The sequence below is a fragment of the Xenopus tropicalis genome, chromosome 3, assembly GCF_000004195.4.
Source record: "Xenopus tropicalis strain Nigerian chromosome 3, UCB_Xtro_10.0, whole genome shotgun sequence".
Taxonomy (NCBI): Eukaryota; Metazoa; Chordata; class Amphibia; order Anura; family Pipidae; genus Xenopus; species Xenopus tropicalis.
In genome coordinates, this window is record NC_030679.2 from 25,363,833 (window position 1) to 25,391,726 (window position 27,894).

The following is a 27,894-nucleotide window of genomic DNA, read 5'->3' on the forward strand; positions in this document are numbered from 1 at the left end:
CCCAGTGTGACTAGCTTGAAGGCCTCCAGCATGTAAGGGAACACATTGCCCCTCCAGGTCCGAGACCTTTTGGACTCACCATACATTAGGGTTGCCACCTCTGCCGGTGTTTGTTGCTGAGCAGGGGGGGAAGTGACATTCCAGGGACGTGGAAGAGGCAGGGTGGTGATGCCCGGGGGGTGGGGAAGAGGAGGGGCCGTGATGCCACCAAGCGGGGCTATAACATGTGATCGGTTATTGGCCGATCGCCGCGTGAATCTCAGTGAGTCCTGCCCAGTTTTCCTAACAACCGGGCAGGAGGTTTTGACCCGCACAACCCTTCTGAAAACCTGGCTGTCCGGGTCAAAACCGGACAGGTGGCAACATTGTACATTTACTGGTCAGTTTAAAACCAAATATCCTTCTGGTTGCTATGAGTTACTGCACCTGGGCAAACACTGTACACTTTATAAAAGAGTTTGCAGTGCAGCGCTGCTATATTCAGGTATCTTTCACAAGCTTCCTGAACCTTTCAGTGAAAGCTGCTTAGATAATACATATTACATTGCTAAACATTAAAAAGGTGTTATTTGGGGAAATGGTTGAAGCCTGTGTCTGTTTTCAACCTCACCTACCATGTATTGATATATATGTAACCTGCCTCAAGCTCAGCAAACAAAACTGGTCATAAATAAAAAAAAAATCACTTTCTAATAAAACTATTAAAAAAAAAATGTAAAAGCACAGGCCGAGGCACAGATTAACTTGCAGAGGCAATTCCCTAATCATTTTCCACGGGACTACTGATATGCAGGAAATGATTTTTACTGAGTCATTTAGTAAAATAATTTCCACTCTTGCTATAAAACTATACCCCCAAACAATGTAGGTCTCTATAAAATATATTGTATAACAAGTTCATCCGTAAAACCCTGCTTCATCTCAACCATTTTCATAAAAATATACTTTTTTAGTAGTACAAGTATGGGATCCCTTAAGCTCCAAATTACAGAAAGCCTGTCTCCCATAGACTCCATTTTAATCAAGTAATTCAGAATTTTAAAACTGATTTCCCTTTTCTCTGTAGAAATAAAACAGTACCTTGTAATTGATCCCAACTAAGATATAATTACCCCTTATTGGGGGCAGAACAGCCCTTTTGGGTTTATTTAATGGTTAAATGATTCCCTTTTCTCTGTAATAATAAAACAGTACCTGTACTTGATCCCAACTAAGATATAATTACCCCTTATTGGGGCAGAACAGCCCTATTGGGTTTATTTAATGGTTAAATGATTCCCTTTTCTCTGTAATAATAAAACAGTACCTGTACTTGATCCCAACTAAGATATAATTACCCCTTATTGGGGCAGAACAGCCCTATTGGGTTTATTTAATGGTTAAATGATTCCCTTTTCTCTGTAATAATAAAACAGTACCTTGTACTTGATCCCAACTAAGATATAATTACCCCTTATTGGGGGCAGAACAGCCCTATTGGGTTTATTTAATGGTTAAATGATTCCCTTTTCTCTGTAATAATAAAACAGTACCTTGTAATTGATCCCAACTAAGATATAAATAATCCTTATCGGATATACCTGTATGTGCCATTGGGTAATCCTAAATAGAGAATTGCCATTAATCCAATTTATATGATATTAACTAGCTGTTAATAATCTGTTAGATATTCATTCTGGGGGTATAGTTTTCCTTTAAATCAATAATCATAATGATAATAATAATAAAGATTAACTGTCAGTTTTATTGTTATTCAGATTTATATACTGCTTAGCTCTCTTTTTGTAGGACTTTCCATCTTCCAAACTGCTGCCTGGTTGCTATAGGGATGAAGCCTTAGCAACGAGATAGCAGTTGAAATTTTGGGGATTTACAGCACAAAATTCATATATACACCAACATGAATTCAATTATAAAATATATCAAGTGAATTCCTGTCAAAATATTTATTTTGTTGGTAAAGGGAAAGTGGACAAAATGGACACTGCAACAATGTAGTTCACATTTGCTGCAATGATATTCTAAATACAGGAGTTTATTTATGTTTCCATATTTTTTCTTATTGCAATACCCGATGTAGGAAACTACACGTGTTTATGTTCTGACAGCAGGAAGATTTACAGATATAACTTTTTATTATTCAGATTTTTTTCATTCTATGCATCTCTGTATTAATTTATTGTGATATAAAGTTCAATATGATTTTATTTGGTTTAATTGCCAGTTTCACTGCTGCCTTTGTATCTATGTATGTGTTCAGATGAAATGTCTATATACTTTTGTATATTTAGAAACTCAAATCTAGGGAATTTCATTTCAAAATAGTTCTTTTGTTACTTAATCTTTTTTTTTTTTCAGTAGCCTTACTGAGGCAGAAGAGGATAGGGTTAGCCAGAAATCTCCACCCTTCTCCATACTGTTGAGAAATTGCAGTGAGTAGTTTAGTTGCTATGCATATTAATGACTTTGTACCCAGGGCAGTAGGAGCTGTTTAAAAAGAGGACAGGCAGGGAAGCGAGAGCTCAGACTGGAGGTGGAACGGAGGCAAAGTGGGAGCAGCAGCAGCAGCAGCGTGGAGCTTGCCCTTCCCAAACACAGGAATAAGCAGCCACCAGAGATTTCACAGGCTAGAAGATTAAAGCATATCAGCGCTGAATAGCTGCCTGGGGATTTGGCAATGAGACCCATCATAGCTGCACTCCTTCTGCTCCTTATAGCGGTCTGTACACTCCATGTGGAAGGTGAGCTCTTCTGCCTTTTATTCACACACTTCTTTTCAAAGCATTTGCCCTACAGACATTTAGGATTTGTTTTTATTTAAAGAACTGGATTATTATAAAAGCGAAAAGGTATTGCTAACTGGCTACATGTGTTTGCATCTTGCATTTACATAATAAACAACATTAAAACATTAAATGCAATAACATGGTGACTGAGCCAAAACTAATGTCAAATTATTCACTTCTTATTATCCCCGACATTTACTTATTTAATTACGCAACATGCTATTGTTAGTGAAAATCACTATTTATATATGTATGTGTATATATATATATATATGTAACAGCAGGTGCAAGGTGACTTTAACGCACTGTGAATATCAGAAGGCTTCTTTTCAGCAAAAAACCCTTTTATACATTAGTTATGAGTTAAATTATGGAATCTGAAGAATTTTTAAAAAGCCTTTTCTTCAGGCTTCAAAAAGTGAAGCTTTCATGCGTTTTGAAATTTGATGACCTTTCTTATTTTTTTTAAGAGTTTTTTATTATCGTTCAAAAGTGCAGGTTATTGTGTGTACTGCAGCCACACTTCAGTGAAGGATATATAGATATATTTTTTCCACGATTACTCCTGGTGCAATGAGGCATACATCGCATTTATTTGGCATCCATTTGCTTTTTTTTTTTATCTAGGTTCAAAGTGCAAATGTTCCAGAAAGGGGCCAAAAATAAGATTTACAGATGTGCAAAAACTGGAAATCAAGCCAAAATATCCATACTGTGAAGAAAGGATGATAATGTAAGTAATTCTTTAGACAGATGATAGATAGATAGATAGATAGATAGATAGATGATAGATAGATGATTAATTTGTGTTATATTTGTTTTTGTTCTTGTAATTGTTTCATATAAAGTGATCACTTGCCCTTTAGCATTCCAGTTGCATCACTCTGCATGCAGGCTAGTATTATATTGTTTACCACAAAGCCTGTGCCATTCTTACTTTTCGAGTGATGCCTAACATAATAGAGCAGCACGGAACGTTTATATTGAGTTGCCTCCAGGGATAACTATCAACTGCCCCAGAAACAACATTCATCATAGGGATCTGCAAACATTTTGTATAAGGCAGCCCTTGCAATCAATTGTATTTGTCAAATATTGCAAATATAACACCTGCAAAGCAGCTATAGAGTTTCCCAGAGTTGTGTTTAACTTCTCAAGCTGCATTTATTTGAAAGGAGTTATGTTCCATAGTGTTACAATGAATATTTGAATTTGTGACCAAATACAATTATACTGTGACCCCCCCCCCCCCATCATAGAAATTTGTGACCCCTACAAATTTAGCCTCTGACCCCCCCGGGGAACTTTGTGACCCCACAAATTTGCTGTGACCTCCTCTCATCTCTCAGTCGGAGAACAGCTTTTTTTTCAGTAAATGAAGTTATTTCATTTTCTCCCAGTTTCTACTTCCAAAGAGCAGCATTTTGAAACTGGAAAAACGATAAATCATCTGACGGTCAAGATATTTTACATGTCTTTCATTGTAGCTGTTTATAGGTTACCTTCAAGGTTCACTATGGTTATGGAATTTTACATATCTTGCATTTTATTCTTTTATATGGCATCTTGAGTGTTCCCAAAATAGCATTCAAAGGTGACCTCACAACTACAGTGTTCAGATCAGAGAAAGCAAAAGCAGGCATGCTAGCTATTGTACGACTGCAACTCCCATTGCTCACCACTATAAGAGCAGGAGAAGAATTCTGAGAGCTGTAGTTTTAAAACAGCAAAACCCTAAGAGTTACATAATCATGGGATAGACTGAAGCATGGATTACCATTTCTTTTAAATATGTTTTCAGTCATGTAAAAAAACATTTGTAATTGTGCAATAGGTTTTAGCAGTCAATATTTTATCAAGCTGCTGTTTGCTATGACATTGAGTGTATTGTTGTATTTGCCAGTTTCGATTTCTTTGATTGCTGTTATTGTATAAGTAATGGACCTGTTATCCAGAATGTTGGGGACCTGAGGTTTTTCTGGATATGCGGTCTTCCTGTAATATGAAGTTCCCTACTCAAAAATCATTTACACATAAAATAAACCCAATAAAATTGTTTTGCATCCAATAAGGATGAATTATATCTTAGTTGGGATCAAGTACAGGTACTGTTTTATTATTACAGAGAAAAGGGAATCATTTAACCATTAAATAAACCCAATAGGGCTGTTCTGCCCCCAATAAGGGGTAATTATATCTTAGTTGGGATCAAGTACAGGTACTGTTTTATTATTACAGAGAAAAGGGAATCATTTAACCATTAAATAAACCCAATAGGGCTGTTCTGCCCCAATAAGGGGTAATTATATCTTAGTTGGGATCAATTACAAGGTACTGTTTTATTATTACAGAGAAAAGGGAATCATTTAACCATTAAATAAACCCAATAGGGCTGTTCTGCCCCCAATAAGGGGTAATTATATCTTAGTTGGGATCAAGTACATGTACTGTTTTATTATTACAGAGAAAAAGAAAATAGAAATCTCCTACAGACTACATTTTAATGAAAAAATGAAACATTTTTTAAAGCTCTGTAATAATAAATCGAAACCTTGTACAATCCTATTGGGTTTATTTTATGTTTAAATGATCTCTTAGTGGGCTTATGGAGATCCAAATTATGGAAAACCCTGAGTCCCGAGCATTCTGGATTATGAATCCCATACTTGTAGCACTCAAATGCACAGTTTTTACATGGTGACAACAGTCATATTTGTAATCGATAGCAGAGTTTATACAGGGTGACAATAGTCATATAGACATTAGCCTTGGATGCATTAGCATTCGTTTCAGCATAAAACTAAGAAGCAATAGGCAAATGTTCAACCATCAGTACCTACATTCTGTCACTCACCCACCTAGCTAGCCTAAAGTAGAAGCATTGCTGGATGATACAGTCACAGCTTTTTTGTTACTAGTCATTTTGGAAATAAATTATGCCAATTATGCATACCATTTAATATATAGCAATTCAATACCTGTAATAAATTTGTGTTTTGCAACATTACTACAGAATTGAATCCCTAGGTTTTGTGTCAGACTGCCACTACAGTTACCAGCATGTATTACATTCCCCACTACACTGGATAAAGTCCATTCGCACACACACTAGTGGCTAGATGCAGAGGGCAGTCTAAAATAGTAGGAAGGAGAATTGGGCACTTTCCATGTCTACTGCTGTTAAGCATTCAATTTCCATTGAACCAAGCCCATGTCAAAGTTCTAACCACGATTGAGCTCCATGACTGACCACCTTAGGGGTAACCCATAAGCATCAATGCCATTCATGACCATAACACAACACCTGGCAGACTGACAAGGAACCCGCCTGTAACTGACTGGGATGACATAACAAAAACTGCTCAAAACATAACAAAACTGTCTAAGATCTATTAAGATCAATTGTTACAGCTAACAAAGCAAACTAACACAACAAACCACCACCCTTGGATATCAGAGAATACTGAATATTAGGGTGGAGAACCTTTCCTGTTGCGTCCCAGCTAGATACTGGTGGCAAGCTTCCTGCCTATCCTTACCTAACCCCTTCTGTCTTACTGTACTGTGTTACTATACAAATATCAACTTCAAGTCTATATAGGTGCAATTTAACTATTTAAAACCATAGCAACTACTTAAGTTTAATCAATCTACTTATAAGAACAATGAAAAGGACGTATGTCAGATTATCGATGCATTACATAAAACTACAGCAACTAGAACTGTTGCAAATGTAGCACCTAATGTAATATTACCATAAAACTGGTTGATATTAAAAAATTGCACAACAGAGACCTTTCCGCACACCCTAGCTCTCCAAAATAGCTGAACGCCCGGTGCACACTGCTGGAGGGATCGGCACCCTCCCAAATCCAATGTAGCAACAAAAGCAAATGGCACTCAGGTGCCTTTTTTTGCTACATTGATATTAAAAAATTCACAGACTTAAAGTTATAGATAGCTTGAAATTCCACTTTCTCCATATTGCCTTCTTTAAAATTTTGGGAGGGGTGGAAGTTAAGGGATTTGAAGCCTTTGAAGTGAAGTGTTGAATCATCTGGAAAATAATTATCCAAATCACTGCTTTATCCTGCTGAACAGAAGGTCAGTAGAGTTTAAAGTATATTAAAGTAATGAAACTTTCAAAGCCATGTTATATTTACTTTTTAATTACATAACTAAAGACCAAGCAGCTAATTTATTGACATATATTTTAAAGGAAAACTATACCCCCAAATGGATACTTAACCAACAGATAGTTTATATTATGTTAAGTGACCTATCAATGAATCTTACCCAACTGAACCTTGAGAAAGGTCTGAAATGGGGACCAACATGTCTGCCTGTTTTCTTTTTAATGATGTTAATGAAAAGTTTAGTTTTTTTCTTACTTAAAATACCTGGTGTGCATCTATATTTTGATTTTGTGTATTACTAAGCTTGGATAGCACCCAGGTTTAATGCTTTTTTGTTTTTTTGTTAGGTGTGCTTGAACTTTCAGATATATAATTTAGGATCTTCCAATTAAAGTTGAAATTACTGGCAAATTTGTTTAAATTGTTAGGTACCCCTGTGATTCTAGTCACATATTTGCATTCTGTACTGCGCTTGCATTGTCCAAGTCGTCTAACAGGGGAAGCCTGACTCCCTTGTCCCGCGCAAACAGTACCACAGGGTGGGGCATTTTTTGAAGAATAGGAGTGCCAGCCCAGGGTAGCAGGTAAGTGACCTAAATTACTGGGGGGTGATGCGCGATTCTGTCCCATTTCGCGTCACAGAAAAAATTGCAAAACTGCTGAAAAATATGCGAAATTGCAAAAAGTTGTGCAACCCATTGAAAGCAACAAATTTTTACACGGCAACATTTTTTACATGCAATTCTTTTTCTCACTCCAAAGTCAATGGATGTTTTTTTTTGCAGCGACTTTTTTTTTTCTCTGTGAAATGTTTGTCTTGGTGACTTTTTTGTCACTGTGACATTTTTCTTGAAGACATTTTCGTCTCGGCTAATTTTTTGGCGGCAAACTTTTGCCACAGTTTCGTGAAGGAATTCACTAATGGTAAAATGTGGAATTTCGCTGCGAATTCATGCCTGGCGAAAAAAAAATTAGCTCATCGCTAGTGTCTAATAACTTGGCACTCTCAGTGATTTAACTTTTCTTTTACAATTTAGAGATTTATTATAAATGTAATAAGTTGTATAGTCTGTCTTGGCCCCCCTGCAGAAAAACCTTCAGAGGGGACTGATGCCCAGGGCTACCCAACCAGCCCCTGCTGCCCCATCCCTGCTTCCTGCCCACAGATAGGAAAGCAGCTGGGGAGGAGCAGCGCCGGATTTGTCTTCCGGGCGCCCCAAGGCTGCCCCCGTTGGTCACTCCCCCCTCCCCGAGCATGCATGCGCCTTTGTGGCCTCTCCACAAATCTGGGCCTGGGGAGGAGGGATTTATTTGCAACAAGAAGACTCCATGGTCCGGGCCCCCCTGTTTCTGGGCCTGCCCTCTGCTTCATCAATAGTTATGCCGGTGCACACAGGCCACATGTTATCATGGAGTTATGATTCCATATACAATTCCATACTGAATGATTTTTTCAAAACACAATAATTGGCTTTGTCACTACACAGCTGTTAATACTAAGATATAATACAGTCATGCCATTGAGTTATATTTTGTACATAAAGTGAAAATCTAAACTCTTAATGAGAAGAAAACAAACAGAAATTTCATGACTCCAGGAGAAAGTGCTGCAGTGGCAGTTTTGACTTGTAATTCCTAAAGCAGAGCCCCAAAATAAATAAATAGGAAAAGGCTGAGATTTTAATATCTAACCTTGTTTTGATATTCAGCTCTTGAAGGGCAACTTCATCAGCATATTTTGTGGATGAAAATTAATCAGAGTATTGTTTGCTTAATGAGTTGCGATTGCAGGCGTTGTAATCCTGCCAGGTCCCACAGATGTTTAACTGCGAATGACCCAAATATCACCAGGCACAGCTGTTCTACTGCTCATTTATCAGTTCGGCACGGCAGACTTTGTGCATAGCGTTGCTGTACGGTAAACTGACAACAAGCTGTATGGTGAAATACTATATGGTTGGGAACAAAAAGATGCACGCAAGCCACATTAATACCTATAATAACAGTGACCTAGATTTGCTAATACCCAAATATGCCCCAGGAGATTTACATTGACATAGACTTTCTTTTACCATGTTTACAGGTTGCTTTATGCCTTAGTAACAGGTACATTCTGTGCACTGATTTGTAAACATTCCTGAAAACAATGTGCAATGTAAATGAAGTACAGGAGGAATGGAAAATTTTGTATAAATGAAACATAAAAACTGTTAAAGGGGAACTCCGGCTTCTGAACCAAAATCCCTACACAAAATCACCTAATTTAATCACTGTAATCTGTTCCTTCAAAAAGTATGAATAAATACCATTTTATATGCTGATACCCAGCTGTAAAACAGTTATTCTCTTTCTGCATCATTTGAAAACCTGGCAAGGGAGGAGGTCCTTAAACACTGATGTTACAAATTCTACCAACTTCTCCACAGCTTACAGACAGCATGCAGGAACTACATAACCCACAATGCATTGCACTATGTTCCTTTCCTTATTAACATCACGTGTGCAGAGAATTGTGGGATTCGGAGGATGCAGGCTGAAGGCAGGCTGAGGACAATTCACTACTGATATTTTTTTTACGACTGAAAGTAGTCAGCCAGATCAGCAGGAGAACAGGGGGCCGGGCTTAGGGAACTGTTCCAAACTGTATTATTAAAAATCATGAAAAGGATGCATATTTTTTAACTGATGTATATTGTAAAGTTGTTTCTAATTATATTTAATTTTCAAAAAGCTGTGTTGTGTTTGGGTGGAGTTCTTCTTTAAGCTAATGGTATAATGGGAATATTCACCTCTGGCATTTATCAGTTGATTGAAAAGTCTGTGCCACCTCCTCAAAAGGAAAGGTTGTTGCCAAAGGTCTGAAAAACCTGAAGACTGAACACTTTTGTGGTTGTGGTTTGTGGTTCCGTAATAATTACACATTTATATTCCTATTTTGGGGCTAATGCATGTAACATGTTGCTAAGTACTATCTTCTTTAAAAAGCATAAAGATTAGAACACCAATTAGGGTTTACATAAAGTTGGCAAATTTGCCTGCATGGGCAACATGGCCAATGCCATTGCTTAGGCTCCACCCCTAAGCTAGATAGTAGTAACATAGTAGGACAAAGCAATTGACCATGTTGGGTATGTAACCCTGCTTTGACTGAACCAAACAAACTGTTTTAGGTCCCTGCCTGCCGACAAATTATCTCAACAATTTGATTTATGGTCTCCCCTACTTCAACCAACATTTTCTTACTAGTAGTCATCTGATTAAGGCTATGGGTAGCTCCACTGGTGCAGTTTAGTACCCTTGCTAGTAAATTAGACTCTAATAGGGGTTATGTAGTAAAAGGTACACTGTTAAGTTAGGTCTAGTCTGACAGCAGTGGCTGGCCAAGCCAACCAGGCACCCTAGGTGACCCAGTTGGCCCTTATATATGGGGGTAAGAGCATTTTAAACATGTTTTTGGTCTTCTGTCAGGTTTTCAACACATAAGTTGAATGTTTTTAGTGGAATTTAGCGTCAGTATTACTGGCTGCAGTGTGTTTGAGCATTGCTAGGTATCAATGTCATGGTATGCTGCTTTATTGTAGTCACAACCGCAGCCTGATTTTCTTCTTCCATTAATTTGGGCTAAAGTTAGATATATAAGGACTCCAAGTCATCTGATATCTGAGCCTAAAGCTAACAACTTCTTCCCCCAAGTGTATGGGGTCTTCAATGGTTCTTTTTAAACTTTTGGGCAACTTTGTAAAAAAAAAAAAAAACACACACACAATTCCTGAAAATTGAAGATATGTGAAGCATAATATTTTCATTTAAAACAAATGCATTGTAAAACTGTAAGCATTGTGGCACTTTGTATAACACTGGCTTTTTTTCGTTGTTGTTTTTTCAGCGTAACCATGCAGAATGTCTCTCGGTTCCGAGGCCAGCAATATTGCTTGCACCCTAAACTCCACAGTACAAAAAAATTCCTGAAGTGGTACACAATATGGAAGGATAAAAACAGGTAAATTATATGGTTTTGATCTCTAATGTGTCTCTTTTACCAATGTAGCTTTTCTGATGTTAGGTACAGAGCAAATACAACCCAATGCTGGCGGCTATTTATGGAGCATAGCATATGTTTCACAAGGAACTAATGGGGCAAACAGTTGTTAGAAGAAACAGGTGCTTACTTCAGGTACAGCTATTGGAGAACATCAAAAGCTCATATAGGGTCAAACTGTTTTCCAAGCAACCTGTGCTGGTATAGTTTCCAAGCTGGAAATTCCATGGAAGCAATAGATACCTCTGTGAGTACAGCTATCAAACAGGGAATTGGTGCTCACTGGGTTACAACTAGCTCTGCAGTTCAGACTATCATGGAAGCAACAGATGCATATCTAAATATACATTTTGTAAGAGATCAAATCAGCGCCTCTTATTGGGGTACCTTACAGTTTATAACAGATTACCGAAGGCCGAATTGTCCTTCCCTTTGTTCCTTTTGCCCACACATATATTTATTTTTTAGGACCAGGGCACCAGATTAATGACAAGGTATACCAATGTAAACCAGAGGTGCCCAACCTTTTTTACCCGTGAGCCTTATTCAAATGTAAACTGAGTTGAGGAGCAACAAAAGCATAAAAAAAAGTTCCTGGGGGTACAAAATAAGGGCTCTAATTGGATATTTGGTAGCCCAATGTGGACTAGCAGCCTATATTAGTCTCTGTACACCTGATTTTTATGCAACCAAAACTTGCCTCCAAGCCAGAAATCCAAAAATAAACACCACTGGAGCAACACCAAGGGGTTGGTGAGCAGCATGTTGCTCCTGAGCCACTGGTTGGGGACCACTGATATAAACCATATAGTTTAGCATTTTTTTTTATATTAGGGTCCAACATACTTTAAAATAATTATACTCACAATCAGGTGGTTGTTAGAAGTCAGCAAAGCAAATGCTACACTCATGGATAAACCATGAATGCGGCAGGGAACGCGGCCGGCGGGGGCACCTTGGGGGGTGTGGGGCCCCTGCTTGACCCTACACCCCCCAGTCCGACCCTGTCTGTAGGTTAGGTTATTCATTATGGGGGTATAGTTTTCCTTTAAACTTCCAACTTATTAACACTCACAGCATCCAATATGGTGTTGGTGTCTAAACTTCTGCCTGCCCATTAATAAGCTACATATATATTCTAAAAGCACAATATAGCCCCTTGTTCTGGTGTTTCTCCAGACAACTGTATAGTGACTTGCTTATAATGGCCTTATTGTCAAGTACAATGTCTTTTCATTTAGTGTGATAACAATCAGACCAGAGATTTAAGCTCCCCACTGGAACTGACTCATGCAGATTATGGGATAAGTAACAGTTAATTAGCAGTTAATAAGTTAAATAAAATTATAGAATATATGAAGGAATATAGTACAAATTGTTATCAGAAAAACGTTTCATTCTTTTTTATGAGCCCTGCAGTGTTAGTAGCCTATTGGCCCATGTATGAGCCCAAAATTATGGACACCCTCATTGATATCAGATCAGGCCTCGTCATTGCCAACTTCTTGATCACAACTTTTTACCCATGGAGCAAACGATCAGCCCCATTAAGTTCACCACTTGGGCTAATCTATGTGTGCCTGGCCAGCTTTAGCAGGGCTTCAGTACAAGACATACTTTTTCTGTCAGTAAGTATCATAACCTTCTGCATGCATGGGCCTCGAAAGGGCTTTTTGCTTGGCAATGCGTAGCTCTGACACTGTGATAATGGTATGATGTAGAGCTTGATATTCAATTTGCAAATTGCAATTGGTCTTCAATTTTTATTTCCGGTGGATTTTTGATTGTTTAGCTTTTTGTTTTAGCAGTATCTGGTTGGTAGGCTTCAAATTACCCTAGCAACCAGACTGTGGTTTGAATGAGAAACTTGAATTTTGAATAGGAGTGTGGCTGAATGGAAAGATAAGAACTAAAAAGCAGCAATAACAGTAAAACTATAGTCTCACAGAGCAATAGCTTTTTGGCTGCTGGGGGTCGTTGAGCCCCTTTTGAAAGCAGGAAAGAGTCAGAAGAAAAAAGCAAATGATAAACAATAAGAAATAAAAAATGAAGATCAATTAAAAAGTTGCTAAGAACAGGCAATTTATAACTAGGGATGCACCGAATCGGTTTGGGGTTCTGCTATTTTCAGCACAATTCGGATTCAACCCAATCCATGCGCCTGGCGGAACTGAATCCGAATCCTTAAAATCATGTGTCTTTTTGTCACATAAACACGGAAGTTAATTGTTTGTGACACTTCTCTTTAACCCTTCCATATGCATATTCAAATTAGGATTCGGACAAAGGGTATTCAGCCGAATCTTTTATGAAGGATTTGGGGTTCGGCTGAATCCCAAAATGGTGGACTCGGTGCATCCCTATTTATTACATACTGAAAGTTAACTTGAAGATGAAGCTCCCCTCTAATGATAAAGCAGTCAAAGTTAATAGACAAAGCAGTGCGAAGAGATCTGCCTTAGAGCTAGCAAATAATAAACCTGATGAACATGTTTGCTGCTTTTGATGGCACCACCTATAGAAGAACAATTATAGCAATTATACAGTATATAAGCCTTTCATAACCCCTTGTCTTTGTCTGTCTCTGTGCTGCTATATGGAATGTGTCAGAGTACATAAATATAAATGGCCATATATGTAAGATCTAAGACATTTTGCCAGCAAGCCATTTTTCAAATATATCCTAGAAACTCTAATGCCAGTGAGATATAAGGGGCAGTCCGCAATGTTACATGGGTAGGACAATGCCAAAATTCTGGGGCTATCATTTCATGGACATCCGGAGGAGAAAGAAGTAGAAAAAGGGTAGTTTTCGCGCAAGTTCTGGGTGGATCGGGGGAGGCCAGGGGCTGAACATCAAGGTATCACAAATTTACTGGCAAATACGTTGCTGGTAAAAATTAAATAGTGGCCAGGGCCTTGGCAGTGTTTCACCGGCCTGGAGGAAACTCTAGTGGCACACACAGGCCAATCTGCTCCAATCTGCCCTGTGTTGGATACACATTGACAGGCACAGCATTAGTCTATTAGCACACACATGGGGCGGATTTAGGCGCAGAGCAATAAACTGTAAATATGCTAAGTGTGCCACTGGCCTAATAGCTGAGCAAAGAAGATCTGATTAGAAAAATTATATAGAAATTATTATCATTCATGCTGTAAGGCTCACTGGTCTGTTCCTCGTCCTTTATATAAACAGGCCCCTGATATTTACTGTCACTTTATGTGTACTTTCAGTGGGGTTGCCTCCCAGGCCTGCAAATGCAGCATGATGGGGGCCGTTCTAATAGCACAGACGGAGATAGCGCATTTAAGTTTACAAGCAATCATTTTCACATCTGGCATGGCAATTACTTTTCATTTCACATGCCTGTTGCAGACTGAACTGATTTCATTGCAACCATGCCAGCATTATTATTCTATGCATTATTATTCTGTGCACTTTTTCGGGAAAAAAAATACCAGCCTTCCTATTTACTTTACTATTAGGCTAATGTCAGACCAGGCGTATGGCCTATATTTTCGGCAAGCAGAAAAACACATTCCGGTGCAGGCACAGGTAGGAGGCGTATGGCGGTATTTTCGGCAAGCGTTTTTCTGCTTGCTGAAAATATACGCCATACGCCTGGTCTGACATTAGCCTTAACAATGGTATCATGCATTTATGGGTCAGGATGGTAAAGCACAGGCAAGATGGCAACCATAAGAACAAGTGGTTGGAACTTTGAGAAAATACACATGCTAATAAGCATATTCAATGACAGCCCCATTTATCAACATTTTCATGGTTTCAGTGTTTCTTGAAACCACGAAAAAACAAATTTTCTCTAAAACCACGAATGTCAAGTAATTTATTAAAACAAAAAAAAACCATAAATAATTTGTTTTGTCGCACAAATGAACGCATGAAAAAAACCTCTAGAACCATGAAGCAAAGAAAGATTAGCCTGAATAAGGACAGCGTACAAATCATAAAAAAAATAAGAAAGGAACGTTAGTAAATGCCCCCCTTAGTGTCTATTATTACATAACCCCTTTGTGCTGAGTATAAGGCATTGCGGAATTGGGCACAACATTAGAATGGCATAGGGGCATGGTGCAAAGTACAAAGAACGGCTTCACTTTATTCATTTTCTTTGCCTGACAATAATAAATGAGCCTTAATGGAGACACAGTTTTATTTAGAGTTAGCCTTCAAAGCCAAGGAATGGTTTCTATAGTTTAATAAACAGCATTGTGTGTGATTTTATCTAACATCAATTTATTATCCCTTTTTATAATAATTATGCTGCTGTTTTGCAAATGCTTTTTTTTACTTTCTTATGTTTGATTTACCTATTTGTAAAACCATGCAAATAATGAAATGCTTGCAGAAAGGCTGAGAATGGGAGCAGCTAAGCCAGAGGTGAAGATAGTTCTGTAACTTAGTTAAATGCCATTTCTACTTTTTTTTAATGATCTTGTTAATTGTTCTACCAGCCCAAGGCAACCCCAGCCCTTTAGCAGGGAAGATCTGTGCCCCAAAGATGCCCCAGTAGCCCCCCATCTTCTTTTCTGCTGATTCCCTGCCCATGCTCTGTGCTGCTGGCACTTACCTGAGCTTAGGGACCGACGCACAATATACTTTGTTTATAGGATATAAATGTCACAGTATATGACTAATTAGTAATTAATTCAGATTCCAATTACATGGCAGCTCATACATCAGTGCAATTAGCATACTAATGTAATTATCAGCCCTGTAGCATCAGCTTGTTTGAGTCTTATCTTCTGCTTAATAATTTGCAACAACCCCCTAAGCTCAGCTTCTCAACAGCAGCCCAGAGCACACTGAGCATGTGCAGTGCCACTGACACTTTCCAAGATGGGGAGCACCTGTGACAAATGTAAAGACCTGGTTTATTGTTGCTATTGAGATGCTAAAACTTTAGGCTAGTTTAGTATATAAAATATGGCATTTATATGCAAAATTATTTTTAGGGTTTAGTTTTCTTTAAGCCTCTGTCATTCCAAGAATGAAAAGCCAACATAAATTTGGGTTTATACTTCAGAGACCTTTGCGAAGCTCAAAACAATTCTAAACATATCATATAACAGACTTTCTTTCTCCTTTATGTGTACAGATTTGGTGCTTTCTACTTTCCTTAGTAAATTCATGTCCTAACCTTGTAAAGAATGTGATAATGAGATCCAGTCTATTTATAGAAGATTTAGAGTGGCCCACATAATTTTTTTCGCTTGCGGCAGAGAGTTCTGATTAGTCCGGCAAATTCAGAGCAATTATTTATTTGAAATCATGTGTCAGTCTATCACTGAGGAGCCTAGGCTGCGGGGACTGCTATTTCCCCTGATACATTCCCATTCGACACACAGCCAACCATTAGAAAAGTAAAAATAGAAACTTTCTGCCAGATCAATGATCTGGCAGTTTTACCTACAGTACTTGTATTTTGTACAGTTGCAAGAAAAGTAAACCTTTTAGAATTATATGGATTTCTGCACAAATTGGTCATAAAATGTGATCTGATCTTCATCTAAGTCACAACAATAGATAATCACAGTCTGCTTAAACTAATACCACACAAATAATTAAATGTTTCCATGTTTTTATTGAACACACCATGTAAACATTCACAGTGCAGGTGGAAAAAGTATGAGAACCCCTAGACTAATGACATCTCCAAGAGCTAATTGGAGTAAGGTGCCAGCCAACTGGAGTCCAATCAATGTGATGAGATTGGAGCTGTTGGTTACAGCTGCCCTGCCCTATAAAAAACACACACCAGTGTTTGGCTTGCTTTTCCCAAGAAGCATTGCCTGATGTGAATGAGCTCTCAGAAGACCTACGATTAAGAATTGTTGACTTGCATAAAGCTGGAAAGGGTTATAAAAGTATCTCCAAAAGCCTTGCTGTTCATCAGTCTTAGATGAAGATCAGATCACATTTTATGACCAATTTGTGCAGAAATCTATATAAGGTTCACATACTTTTTCTTGCAGCTGTATATGAATGACTTCCTATGAATCCTATTCATTCATATTGCAAGTTTGTGAAATACAAGAATACAAATGTTCCATTAAAAATGTGGTTGATTCACCAACATATGGCGTAGGGTTCAATTTAACCTTGCTAACAGCACTGGCCAATCAAACGTCTCATACCAGGTCTCTTTCAGCCAATGACAGTTTGTTTTTGCTTACGTAGGGATTTGGCTGCACTCTTAAAGGGGTGGTTGACCAGCTACTATTAATAGAAAAAAAGTAACATCATAAAATGCAATATATTCATTTAAAATTAGTTGACTGAGCACCAACAATTGTAATCTTACTTGGCTCCTGTTTTATATGAGAAACATTTTTGTACTGTAGTTCTGTAGAAAGCCATGAATGGATAGATTAAAGAATAGAGGAGCAGCAGATCATCAATTGCTCATATTTGATATCAATGAAGTAGAATATCTGTAAAGCACTGTGTAGATATGTTGACATGATACATTATATATTATATTTATATATACATATATTATAATAAACATCATGAAAAGGCTGCATATTGGTTAACTGATGTATATAGCAAAGTTGCTTGAAAAGATGTTTACTTTTCAAAAAGTTTAACTTGTGTTTGGGTAGAGTTCCCCTTTAAATGGAATTTCGGACTTTTTATAATGATATACATGAGGACAGGCCTCAGAGATGCTTCGTTATTACTACTGAGAAGCAATGCTAATCATTTTGCTGAATTGCCACAATTTCCCATAGACAGCCAGAGAATGACAGAACTGCTTATGATCTGTGCCGAAGGTTATTCAGTTTCAAACATCACTGTTTAAAGTTGGGGAATGTTTCCTGCACAAATAGCAGGCCCCTTATTTAAATTGTTTTCACATAAAAGCTACTCCTTGGACTACCCTTTAACAAATGCCTTTCGGACTCTATCACTATAGCCCTTTATTCACCACCGCAATTTATTTTTCTGTGACCTGAAACAAATCTCGATGTTGACAGAATTTTTTTCTCTTCTGTAAATGAGATGCCTAGAGGCAATAAATGCCCCACAAAAAGAATGCTGAATCATATAAACACAGGGACAGAAATCCTAATATTAGAAAGGGCTCGTGCAAGGAAATGTTTAACCCTTTCACTGAAGGTCCTACAAACAGTTTGGAGCAGGACACACAGATGCGGAGAAGTGAAACTGTATGGATTAGAGATGGTGTATAGGAGCAGGGGCTAGGACATAGAATAAACAGTTCACTATAACCATGAATAGCTTTAAATCAGCATAGAAATAATTTTTCATGATGTGTTTAAAACACATCATGTAATGAATATCTTTGAGAATCCTTAAGGTGATTCATACCCATTAAATGAAGAAAAGGAGCGTATGTGGTGCCTACAAACAAATGTGTTTCTATCTGAATGAGAAAGAGGAATGAGTGAATGCCTGTAGGCCTTTCTGCTGATCTTATAATCCTACCCACTGTTTATAAACATTAATTGGATTGTGCCTTGGCCCCTAAATACTAACCTTTATATATATATATATATATATATATATATATATATATATATATATATATATATATATATATATATATATATATATTAAAAGAGCTTACATTTAGGCTGTCAGTTGTAGTGTTTTCTTTTTACGGAGGAAGAAGCAACATCAATTAGCGGCTGTCTTGGTGTCAAAATGCAAAACTGTGTATTTTTTGGCAAATTCAACCCCCATCTACCCACTGACAGAGAAATTCCATGCCTGTCAGTGCTGTTCAGGGTTGGACTGGGATGCCAGGGGTCGACCTGAAAACCTTAGGTCCAATTTCCAAACATTTTTCCTTTTCTCCTAATTTAACCTGTAAATAGTAGGGGGTGGGACATTTATTATCACAGGGGGGTCAGTTGGTTAATGAGAACAGGGAATAAGCAGAAATTGTGAACTCTTATTTTTCATCATTTATTTATATAACTACTGATGCCTGGGTCACTCAGGAGGGAATTCAAAAGAGACTTGAACATGTAAAGGTAAACAAAGGTCCAGGACCGGATGGTATTCATCCCAGGGTATTAAACAAGCTTAACTCTGTGCAAACCTCTTCACTTAATTTTTCAGGATTCATTGAGGTCTGGCATGGTGCTGAGAGACTGGCAAATGCTAATGTGGTGCCGTTATTTAAAAAGGGATCCCGTTCTCAGCCTGAAAACTATAGGCCTGTTAGTCTGACATCATTGGTAGGAAAGCTTTTGGAAGGGGTTATAAGGGATAGGGTACTTCAATACATTGTAAATCACAATACTATGAGTTTGTGCCAGCATGGTTTTATTCGTAACAGATTGAGACAAACTAATCGAATTGCTTTTTATGAGGAGCAGAAACCTTGACTTTGGAATGGCAGTGGATGGCAAACTAAATGGTAGTGAGTTGGGGGGTATCCTTAATTGAGAAGGATCTGGGGATTTTTGTCTTATTCCAAGTGCTGTTTTGTATAAACAAGGGCAATAACTCAAGGGATGAAAACATAATTTTGCCTCTTTATAGGTTAGAGTTAGACTATGCTTCCTGCTGATTGGCTCAGATCATACAATCCTAAGGGGGAGGGAGGGAGTTCTTAGCATTCTTGAGGGAGGGGGGACCAGGAGAGAGGTGAGAGCTAAGAACTCCCTCCCCCCCCCTTAGGAATGTGGATCTGAGCCAATCAGCAGGAAGTTTCCTCATAGTCTTACAAACTGAGCATGTACAGGGGTCTTGGTCTTGGTGCAGGAGCGAGGCATTATGGGAACTTCTTGACAGAGCTCAGTGGGGTTTTTTTCCTATGAGGCTTCTGATCATCTGAACGGGAGAAATACGGGGAGGCTTAAGGGCACTATTGAGAGAACTGAAGGTATGCCTGCAGCTTGAGATTAGCTCTATTAGCCTTTCCTTCTCCTTTAAATAGGGAGACCCAGCAAGTCCATAGGCACTCAGTTTTATTGTAAATAACAACAAAATGGTTATAGAATGACATAAAAATGTTAATTAGATGTTTTTCTTGTTACCTGTGGTGATTTTGCTTGCCTCTAAAATGGCTATGTTTGCATTTTGTGTTACATAGTTTTCTTGCTGTAAAAACATTAGCTCCGTACAGTAGATAATGTACAAAATGTGAAGTTATAATGAAAAAGTGCTTTTTCTGCTGTTTAGAAAAACAGTCTCTGATATGCCAAATTTAGCACATTTGGAACAAGTCAAGTTTACTGAATAGAGCAGAGACTTCCACAAATAAGCCTGAAGTAATGCAGGACATTGTGGCTCTATATAATTCAAGGTAAAACTGAAGAATGCAGTAGAAGAGTTTTCTCAAATAGTTTGTAGCTTTAGGGCATTTAAAGGTGAAGTACTCAAGATATGATCATGTACTGTGTACATAAAGTGACTTTTTTAGTTATCATTTGCCTTTTTTCTGTATGGCTTTAGATTAGAGCCAGACAGGGCTGTTCCTTGAGTGCAGACACAGAAGACTAAATATAGGAGAGGAGGGGCTGTTTCTTGATATGCAAGCTGAGAAACAGTCCTGTCAGGCACTAGTCTTAATATTATGATTTCTCTAAGTGGAGGCACTCATATAAGTCATTGTTGGGTCAATCACATATTTAGGGAAAACAGTCATCATTCTGGTTATCAAATAATCACTTACCAAAGTCTAAAGCATGAAGTCTGTGAGCTCTGTTCCAGTATAACCAACTACACTTGGCCCCACAATCTTATCTGCAACCTTAAAAGTCACTGGTACTGGGAAACCACAGTGTTATCCACCACTCCAACAAGTGTAGAGATGGTGTCCATCACTAGTCAGGCCAATGGTTGCTCAGCATTTTCCTAAAAACAATGAATCTGACAATGTGAATGCTACTTTATATGTATGTACAGGTATAGGATCTGTTATCCAGAATGCTCGGGACCAAGGGTATTCCGGATAAGGGGTATTTCTGTAATTTGGACCTCCATACCTTAAGCCTACTAAAAAATCAATAAAACATTATTTAAACCCAACAGGATTATTTTGCATCCAATAAGGATTCTTTATATCTTAGTTGGGATCAAGTACAAGGTACTGTTTTATTATTACAGAGAAAAGGGAATCATTTAACCATTAAATAAACCCAATAGGGCTGTTCTGCCCCCAATAAGGGGTAATTATATCTTAGTTGGGATCAAGTACAAGGTACTGTTTTATTATTACAGACAAAAAGGAAATCAGTTTTAAAATTCTCAATTATTTGATTATAATGGAGTCTATGGGAGACAGGCTTTCCTTAATTCGGAGCTTTCTGGATAATGGGTTTCCGGATAAGGGATCCCATACCTGTATATGTATATCTAGCTGCAGTCAAAAACCGTGATATATTAATTCCATTTCAACAGGGCCGCTTTAAGGTACCAGTGGGCCCAGGGCAAAATGTAATTGGTAGGCCCCACTGCCCTAAGAAATTTGTGATAGAATAACCCTCAAGCAAGTTCAGTATGGTAAGGCAGGCAATGAAGAAATGGTCTGCACTTACTGAAATAGACACCATGCTCAGGTATGCCATCCTGGACCAACAGCCTGGGTTGCTTTAAGGTACCAGTGGGCCCAGGGCAAATTGTAATTGGTAGGCCCCACTGCCCTAAGAATTTTGTACCAGTGGGCCCAGGGCAAAGATCTCATTGGTGGCCCCCAAAACTGTTCCAGAGGAACTTGAATGCAATAAAAAGATACCAAAATAAAGTCGGTTCTTACTGAAATATACATGAGGTCCAGGCATGACCCTGTACCAACAGTGTTGGGAAAAGATAAACTGTCATAACAAATATCAGCTTTCTATTAAAAAATATATCCTTAGGGGCTTTTTTCTAACAAAGTAATGTTGAGCGCGTCCAGGTGGGCACTGGGCAATTGCCCCTTCTGCCCATTTATTAAAAAATCTGAAATTAATTAGCAAACAGCCAATTTCTTCCTAGCACAGTGCCTGGACAGCTTCTTAGAGGAGAGGGCTGGGGAGGTTGATGTAGAAGGCACAATTCACCATAGGCAAACGTGCAGATTTCACTGCACCAGATAACATATTGTTGCTAATTTTGGCAATGAACTATCAATTTATATGAGGTGGTCCATTTCTGCCACTAACTCTGCCATACAGGAGGTAAAAGTGTTGTAGCAGAAGGAAGCAGAGACAGTTATCTTCTTTTCTGGGAATAAAAAGACACAAACATTACTATAGATTTTCCAATATCCAAGTTAAAGGAAAACTATTCCCCACAACAATGTAGGTGGGTCTCTATAAAAAATATATTGCATAAACAAGCTCATATGTAAAAACCCTGCTTAATCTAAATAAACCATTTTTATAAAATTGTACTTTTTTAGTAGTATGTGCTATTGGCTACTCCTAAGTAGATAACTGCCATTTTAAGAATTAAGGGCCGCCTCCTGGGATCATAGGATTCACAGTGCACACAAACAAGCCAAGGCACACACATATCAGCCAATGAATGGACAGAGTTCTGCCTTTTACTCCCACACTACTTCCTGTTACAGTCTGAGCTGCATTATTTCCTGTCAGCTGATCTCTGAGGGAGCACACAGCCCATCACTAAATGGCGGCTCAAACAAACAAAAAGTAAAAGATCAATATATATATATACTGTATATATATATATATATATATATAAAAGAAACAAAAGGAGCACCTCCTACAAACAATCAACTGCCCCAGGTTCTGGCCAAAAATGGTTTGTACCTGAAGAAGAACATTTAGGGGCACATTTACTAATCCACGAATGTCCGAAAAGCGTCCGAATGCGTTTTTTTTGGTAATGATCGGTATTTTGGGACTTGTCGCAAATTTTTCGAGCGTTCAATACGAAAAAGTCGCAACAATTCATGAAAGTCATAATGGCTATGCAAAAGTCGCGACAATTCACGAAAGTCATAATGGCTATGAAAAAGTCGCGACAATTCACGAAAGTCATAATGGCTATGCAAAAGTCGCGACAATTCACGAAAGTCATAATGGCTATGAAAAAGTCGCGACAATTCCCGCAAGTCGTAACGGCTACGAAAAAGTCGCGACGGTGACGAAAAAATCGCAAAAAATATGAAAAAGTCGCAAAATGTTCGTTTCCAATCCGATTTTTTCCCATTCGGGATTCGGATTTGTGGATTAGTAAAAACCAGCCCCTTAGTGTTCGAAACGTTGTATTAATAAAGATTTTTTGTTTAAGTTAAGATTTTTTTTAAGTCCTTGTGTATGCGGCATTCTGTTCTTCAATTATATATATATATATATATATACTGTATATAATGATTCTTTAATAGGACATAACATAATATAAGCTATCTGTGGTTAAGTATTCATTCTGGGGGTAAAAAAACAGCACATTGCAATTTGATCCAAATAATAAATCCTTTCCATCTAGTTGACATTGTCCATACGTCAGAAATGTTCCATATAAAGTGAAAGGTGCTTGCCGTTACAGCTTGCTACATAAAATATGCTTTGAGCAACAGCAGAACTTTGAGTTTCTACGTATGTGTTTTGGTTTAAAGCATAATTATATTTCTAGCTTCAACAGTCTGGGAACGAAGACAAGTATGCACAATAATTATAACTATGCCACTGGGCTAATACCAAACCACTGAGCCCGCACTTTCCCAAAGACAATAACAAGTTCTCAAGTGAAATATGCAAAATAAAGAGACTGATGTCTGACACTAGGGCTGTAGGTTAAGTGCTAGAGGTTAATAACTGCGTTACTAATAATGGCACAAAAATGCTCCTGCAAAATTTTCCCCCATAGTCCTCCCATTCACAGCCGAAATTTCTGTGTCATTACGTTGTGGGGTTTTTTAATTTTAAGGAAGAAATTGTAGACATTTTTGCACTTGTGAATATGGGCAGGTTGCTACAATTACTTTTGTCTGGGTTTTTCACTAGTGCAATAATCTCTAAATCAGTGGTTCTCAACCTTCCTAATGCCATGACCCTTTAATACAATTCCTCATGTTGTGGTGACCCCCAACCATAGAGGAGCGGTGTCCCAGTTCCTAAGACCATCGGAAATATGTGTTTTCCGATGGTTTTAGGCGACCCCTGTGAAAGGGTCGTTCAACCCCCAAAGGGGTCCTGACCCACAGGTTGAGAACCCCTGCTTTAAATCATTAGTGTATGAAGTGGAGTTGAATGATTTTACCATAGTACAAAGTGTTTACTTTTTCAAGCTCAAAACCTAAAATATTTTGCTTTAATTTTGGAGGTCCACTATACAGAAAGCTATTTAAAGGGGAACTCTGGCTTCTGAATGAAGATTTGTTAACAACACACAACACAGAGAGACATATTTATCAAAATATGAGTTTAGAGCTTAATACATAAAACTCACTCACATTCTATACATCCCTAAAGGATCTTTTAGAAGTGTATTTATTAATGGGTGAAAATCAGAGAAAATCCCATAGAAATCAATAGAACATGGATGAGGTTTTTATGTATTAAATGCTAAACTCACATTTTGATCTGCCCCAGAAACCCTTAATATACCTATTGTATATGCTGAAATCCAGCTGCAAAACAGCTCTTCTCTTTCTGCCTCATTTGAAATCCTGGCAGGAGAGGAGGGTCTAAAATACTGATGTTACAAATTTGTAAAAACTGTTGTAAAAACGTATCCACAGCTTACAGACAGCATGCAGGAATGATATAACCCACAATGCATTGCACTGCAGTGTTCCTTTCCTTATTGACAGGGAATTGTGGGATTAGGAGGATGCAGGCTGAAAGCATGCTGAGGACAGTCAACTACTGTAACATTTTATAAGTGCATCAAAGTGGTCAGCCAGATCAGCAGGAGAGCCATGTTATAACAAAATCATGAAAAGGCTGCATATTTTTAATTGATTTATATTGCAAATTTACTTTTTTAAAAAGCTGTGTTTGGGTGGAGTTACCCTTTAAGATAATTCATGGTCTGAATATCAGTGCATATTAGGTAATGTTCTGTAATATGCACTGATATTTAGACCATGAATATATAAGACCTTACGAGTTTGGAGATACATGAGATGTAATAGCCACAACATAGCTTTTATAAAGGGAATTGTCAGACTTCAGAAAGGAAGGATTTTCCAGAAAGAAGAAGAATTTCTGGAAAAAAGAAAAACTTCCTTAGAGAAAGGGGAATACATACATGGAACAGTGTAGATGTGGTAGGGACTCATTCAGTAAAGAAATTTTAAAAAAGCTGTGATAATACAGAAACATGCATCAGTGCATATTAGGGAACTAGAACAAGTTGGGTTTAAAAAATAGTTTCTTGAACTTTTTAAAAAAAAATGTTATTTTCTGCATACCCACACTATATCAGTTATGTTTCTTAAAAGTTCCCTAATTAAACATAGTATTGAAATCCTTAACAACCTCTTCTTTTTCTTTTTTTTCAGAGTATATGAAGATTAAATGAAAACGTGTCTGGAAAGCAATCTGGATATGGGCATTTTGGCTGAAGAGTTGGCTGAGCACAGATCCTTCCCTGTGCTTCAGATACAGATGGTGTTTGGACTTTATTACGAGGCTCTCTTTAAGAAGAGCCCGTTTTAACGGTTTCTAGTCATACACAGACGGTTTTTAGAACTCATAATTGTCTCCTACACTTCTGAGTTTATCTATGCCTGCATATTCCGTGATATTGGAAAGACTGTACTGCCATTATTTTATGATCCATAGTCTGCGCTTGATCGACAGATTGATAGAACTGTCTATGAGCTTTATAAGTTCGTCACATCCGAAGGTAAACTAGCATCCCAAAATCTTCTTTCGAGTTGCCTAGATTTGCAACAGCGGTAGAATTTCTCCCCCTTTAATGCAAACTCCTCTTTTCATTGACTTTATTAGACTGCTGTATATGTCATCTATCGTAGGGAAGGCCGCATTTTTTATTTTTTGAGACCCTGCCTGTAAAATAGCTTATTTGGACTCCTTTACAAAGTGTTACGCTTTAGTTGCAGCTAAAATGGCTTAATATTCTCAAAAATTTGGCACTTTGTGGATATAACGCACTTTGATTTTGTAAAGATTAATTCCAAAATATGTTTGTTTTTTTAAGACATTACATTTTTTTTTATCTTATAAAGTCTGGTAAAATGTTTGCCGGATTATTTGGCATGCACAATTTATTCATAGCAAATTTGGAAATTTTGTGGTAAATTATTTGGATGTTCAGTTTCTAATACAGATTTGCTTCTCTATTTTGTTAGTATTTATTGATGCAAAATAAGCTTGTTTAACTCATTCGTGCCCACAGCATTAGCAACACCAAAGGCTAGATTTTGTAAAGTGGTCTTTTGCTGAACCCCTTTGAGAGTAAGAGAATGATAGGAATGAATGAGGAATAAACTCACTAAGTGGCCACTTCTGTCTCAAGTGCCAAGTGATTATAATGATGAAATCCCCCCCCCAAAAAAATGTAATTTGTGATGCTAGACATATGATCAATAGAGATCTGAATTTATTAGCATCTAAGGTTGCGGTGACTTGGCCATTTTCTGATAATTGTAAATAAATTCTCTAATTGACTCTGAATACCCTATCAGCATAATTGAATTCCCTTCCCCAAATACTTGAGAAGTCAATACCTTGTGTATGTATAATCAAGGAGTTCAGAGTAGAATTCCTGACTTCCTTCCCATATCAGTATACATCATACAGGTATTGGAAACCTTATCAAGAACCCAAGGAGTACTAGACAGGAGGTTTTTGTGGGACCATAGCACTGATCCAATGGGTCAGCAGTTTTATAGTTAAACAACCTGCCACTTCTGCTTCATCCTCCATTACAATCAATATCTACTTACAATTCTGGCATTTGGGTCAATTTAGGTTCCTGGTTTGGATACTGGGACTGAGAAATATAGGAAATTACACTTTAGCACATGACTATTTAGTTACTATTGATTACTGTATGTGTCGGTTACTAATTTACGTATGGGACTTAATCTGGATACACATGACAGGTACTGATGGCAAGGTTTTAACAAAACTGCACAACTGTGTTTACTTAACTCCAAAAGACCCAAATACTCTGGTCAACTACATGGAATTGACCAGATTCTGGGTGACGTATTAGTAAATCCATTCAGCAGGAAGTCAGTGGCACGTATTTAAAATCAAAGGACAAATGAATACTGAGCTATCTTCTAAATGTAATCATTTAGCAAATTGTCAGATGAGGTCCTATATTGGACATTTTGGCTGCCGGTGTTCGTAGCCAACTTCACAAAATGCCTTTATACGTCCTGCTTAGGATATTTACCCTCATGTGTCAAAAAAAGGAGCTAAGTTTGCCCAGCAGCAGTAACCCATAGCAACCATAAGATGTTTGCTTTTATACAGGTAATGCTTTCTGCTGATTAGTTACTATGGGTTAATGCTCTTGGGCAGACTTTGTACCTTTTGTTACATAACCCTATTATAATGGTACATTATCTAAAATATCCTAAGGACAGTGGACATGCCACAAAGTTTTTGAATGTCAACTTAATGGGACTTTTTGGGGTAAATATATGTGTATGTGTGCATATATACAAATAATAGAATAATAATGTAAACTGTCAGAGATGTGCAACCCATTTTAGATTTGCAAATGAACATAATTCATTGCTATAGAACGTCAAGCTTTTACGGTAACACACACACGTGTCAGTCTTAAGTTCCCACAGAAAGCAGATCATTCAATAATAACTATAATTTGTAAATAAAATTTAACAGAAACGCTTCATATAAATATTTGTATATTATCTATACATGTAATGTATTGTATTGCTAAATTATCATGTAATATTTATGTATTTTCCTTACGTAGAAAGTTGCATGCTGGTTTCTTATTTCTTTTTCAAATAAACTGGTAAAAAATTAAAAA

At 37.7% G+C, this 27,894-nt stretch overlaps 1 protein-coding gene across 1 annotated transcript; it reads left to right on the top strand.

Moving 5' to 3' along the window:
* The first annotated feature begins 2,548 nt into the window (after window positions 1-2,548).
* cxcl14 (chemokine (C-X-C motif) ligand 14) lies at window positions 2,549-27,894 on the top strand. The gene is given in 4 exon segments (NM_001114242.1): window positions 2,549-2,741; window positions 3,414-3,519; window positions 10,809-10,922; window positions 25,421-27,894. Coding segments are annotated over 4 exon segments (300 nt in total). The 5' UTR covers window positions 2,549-2,677; the 3' UTR covers window positions 25,437-27,894.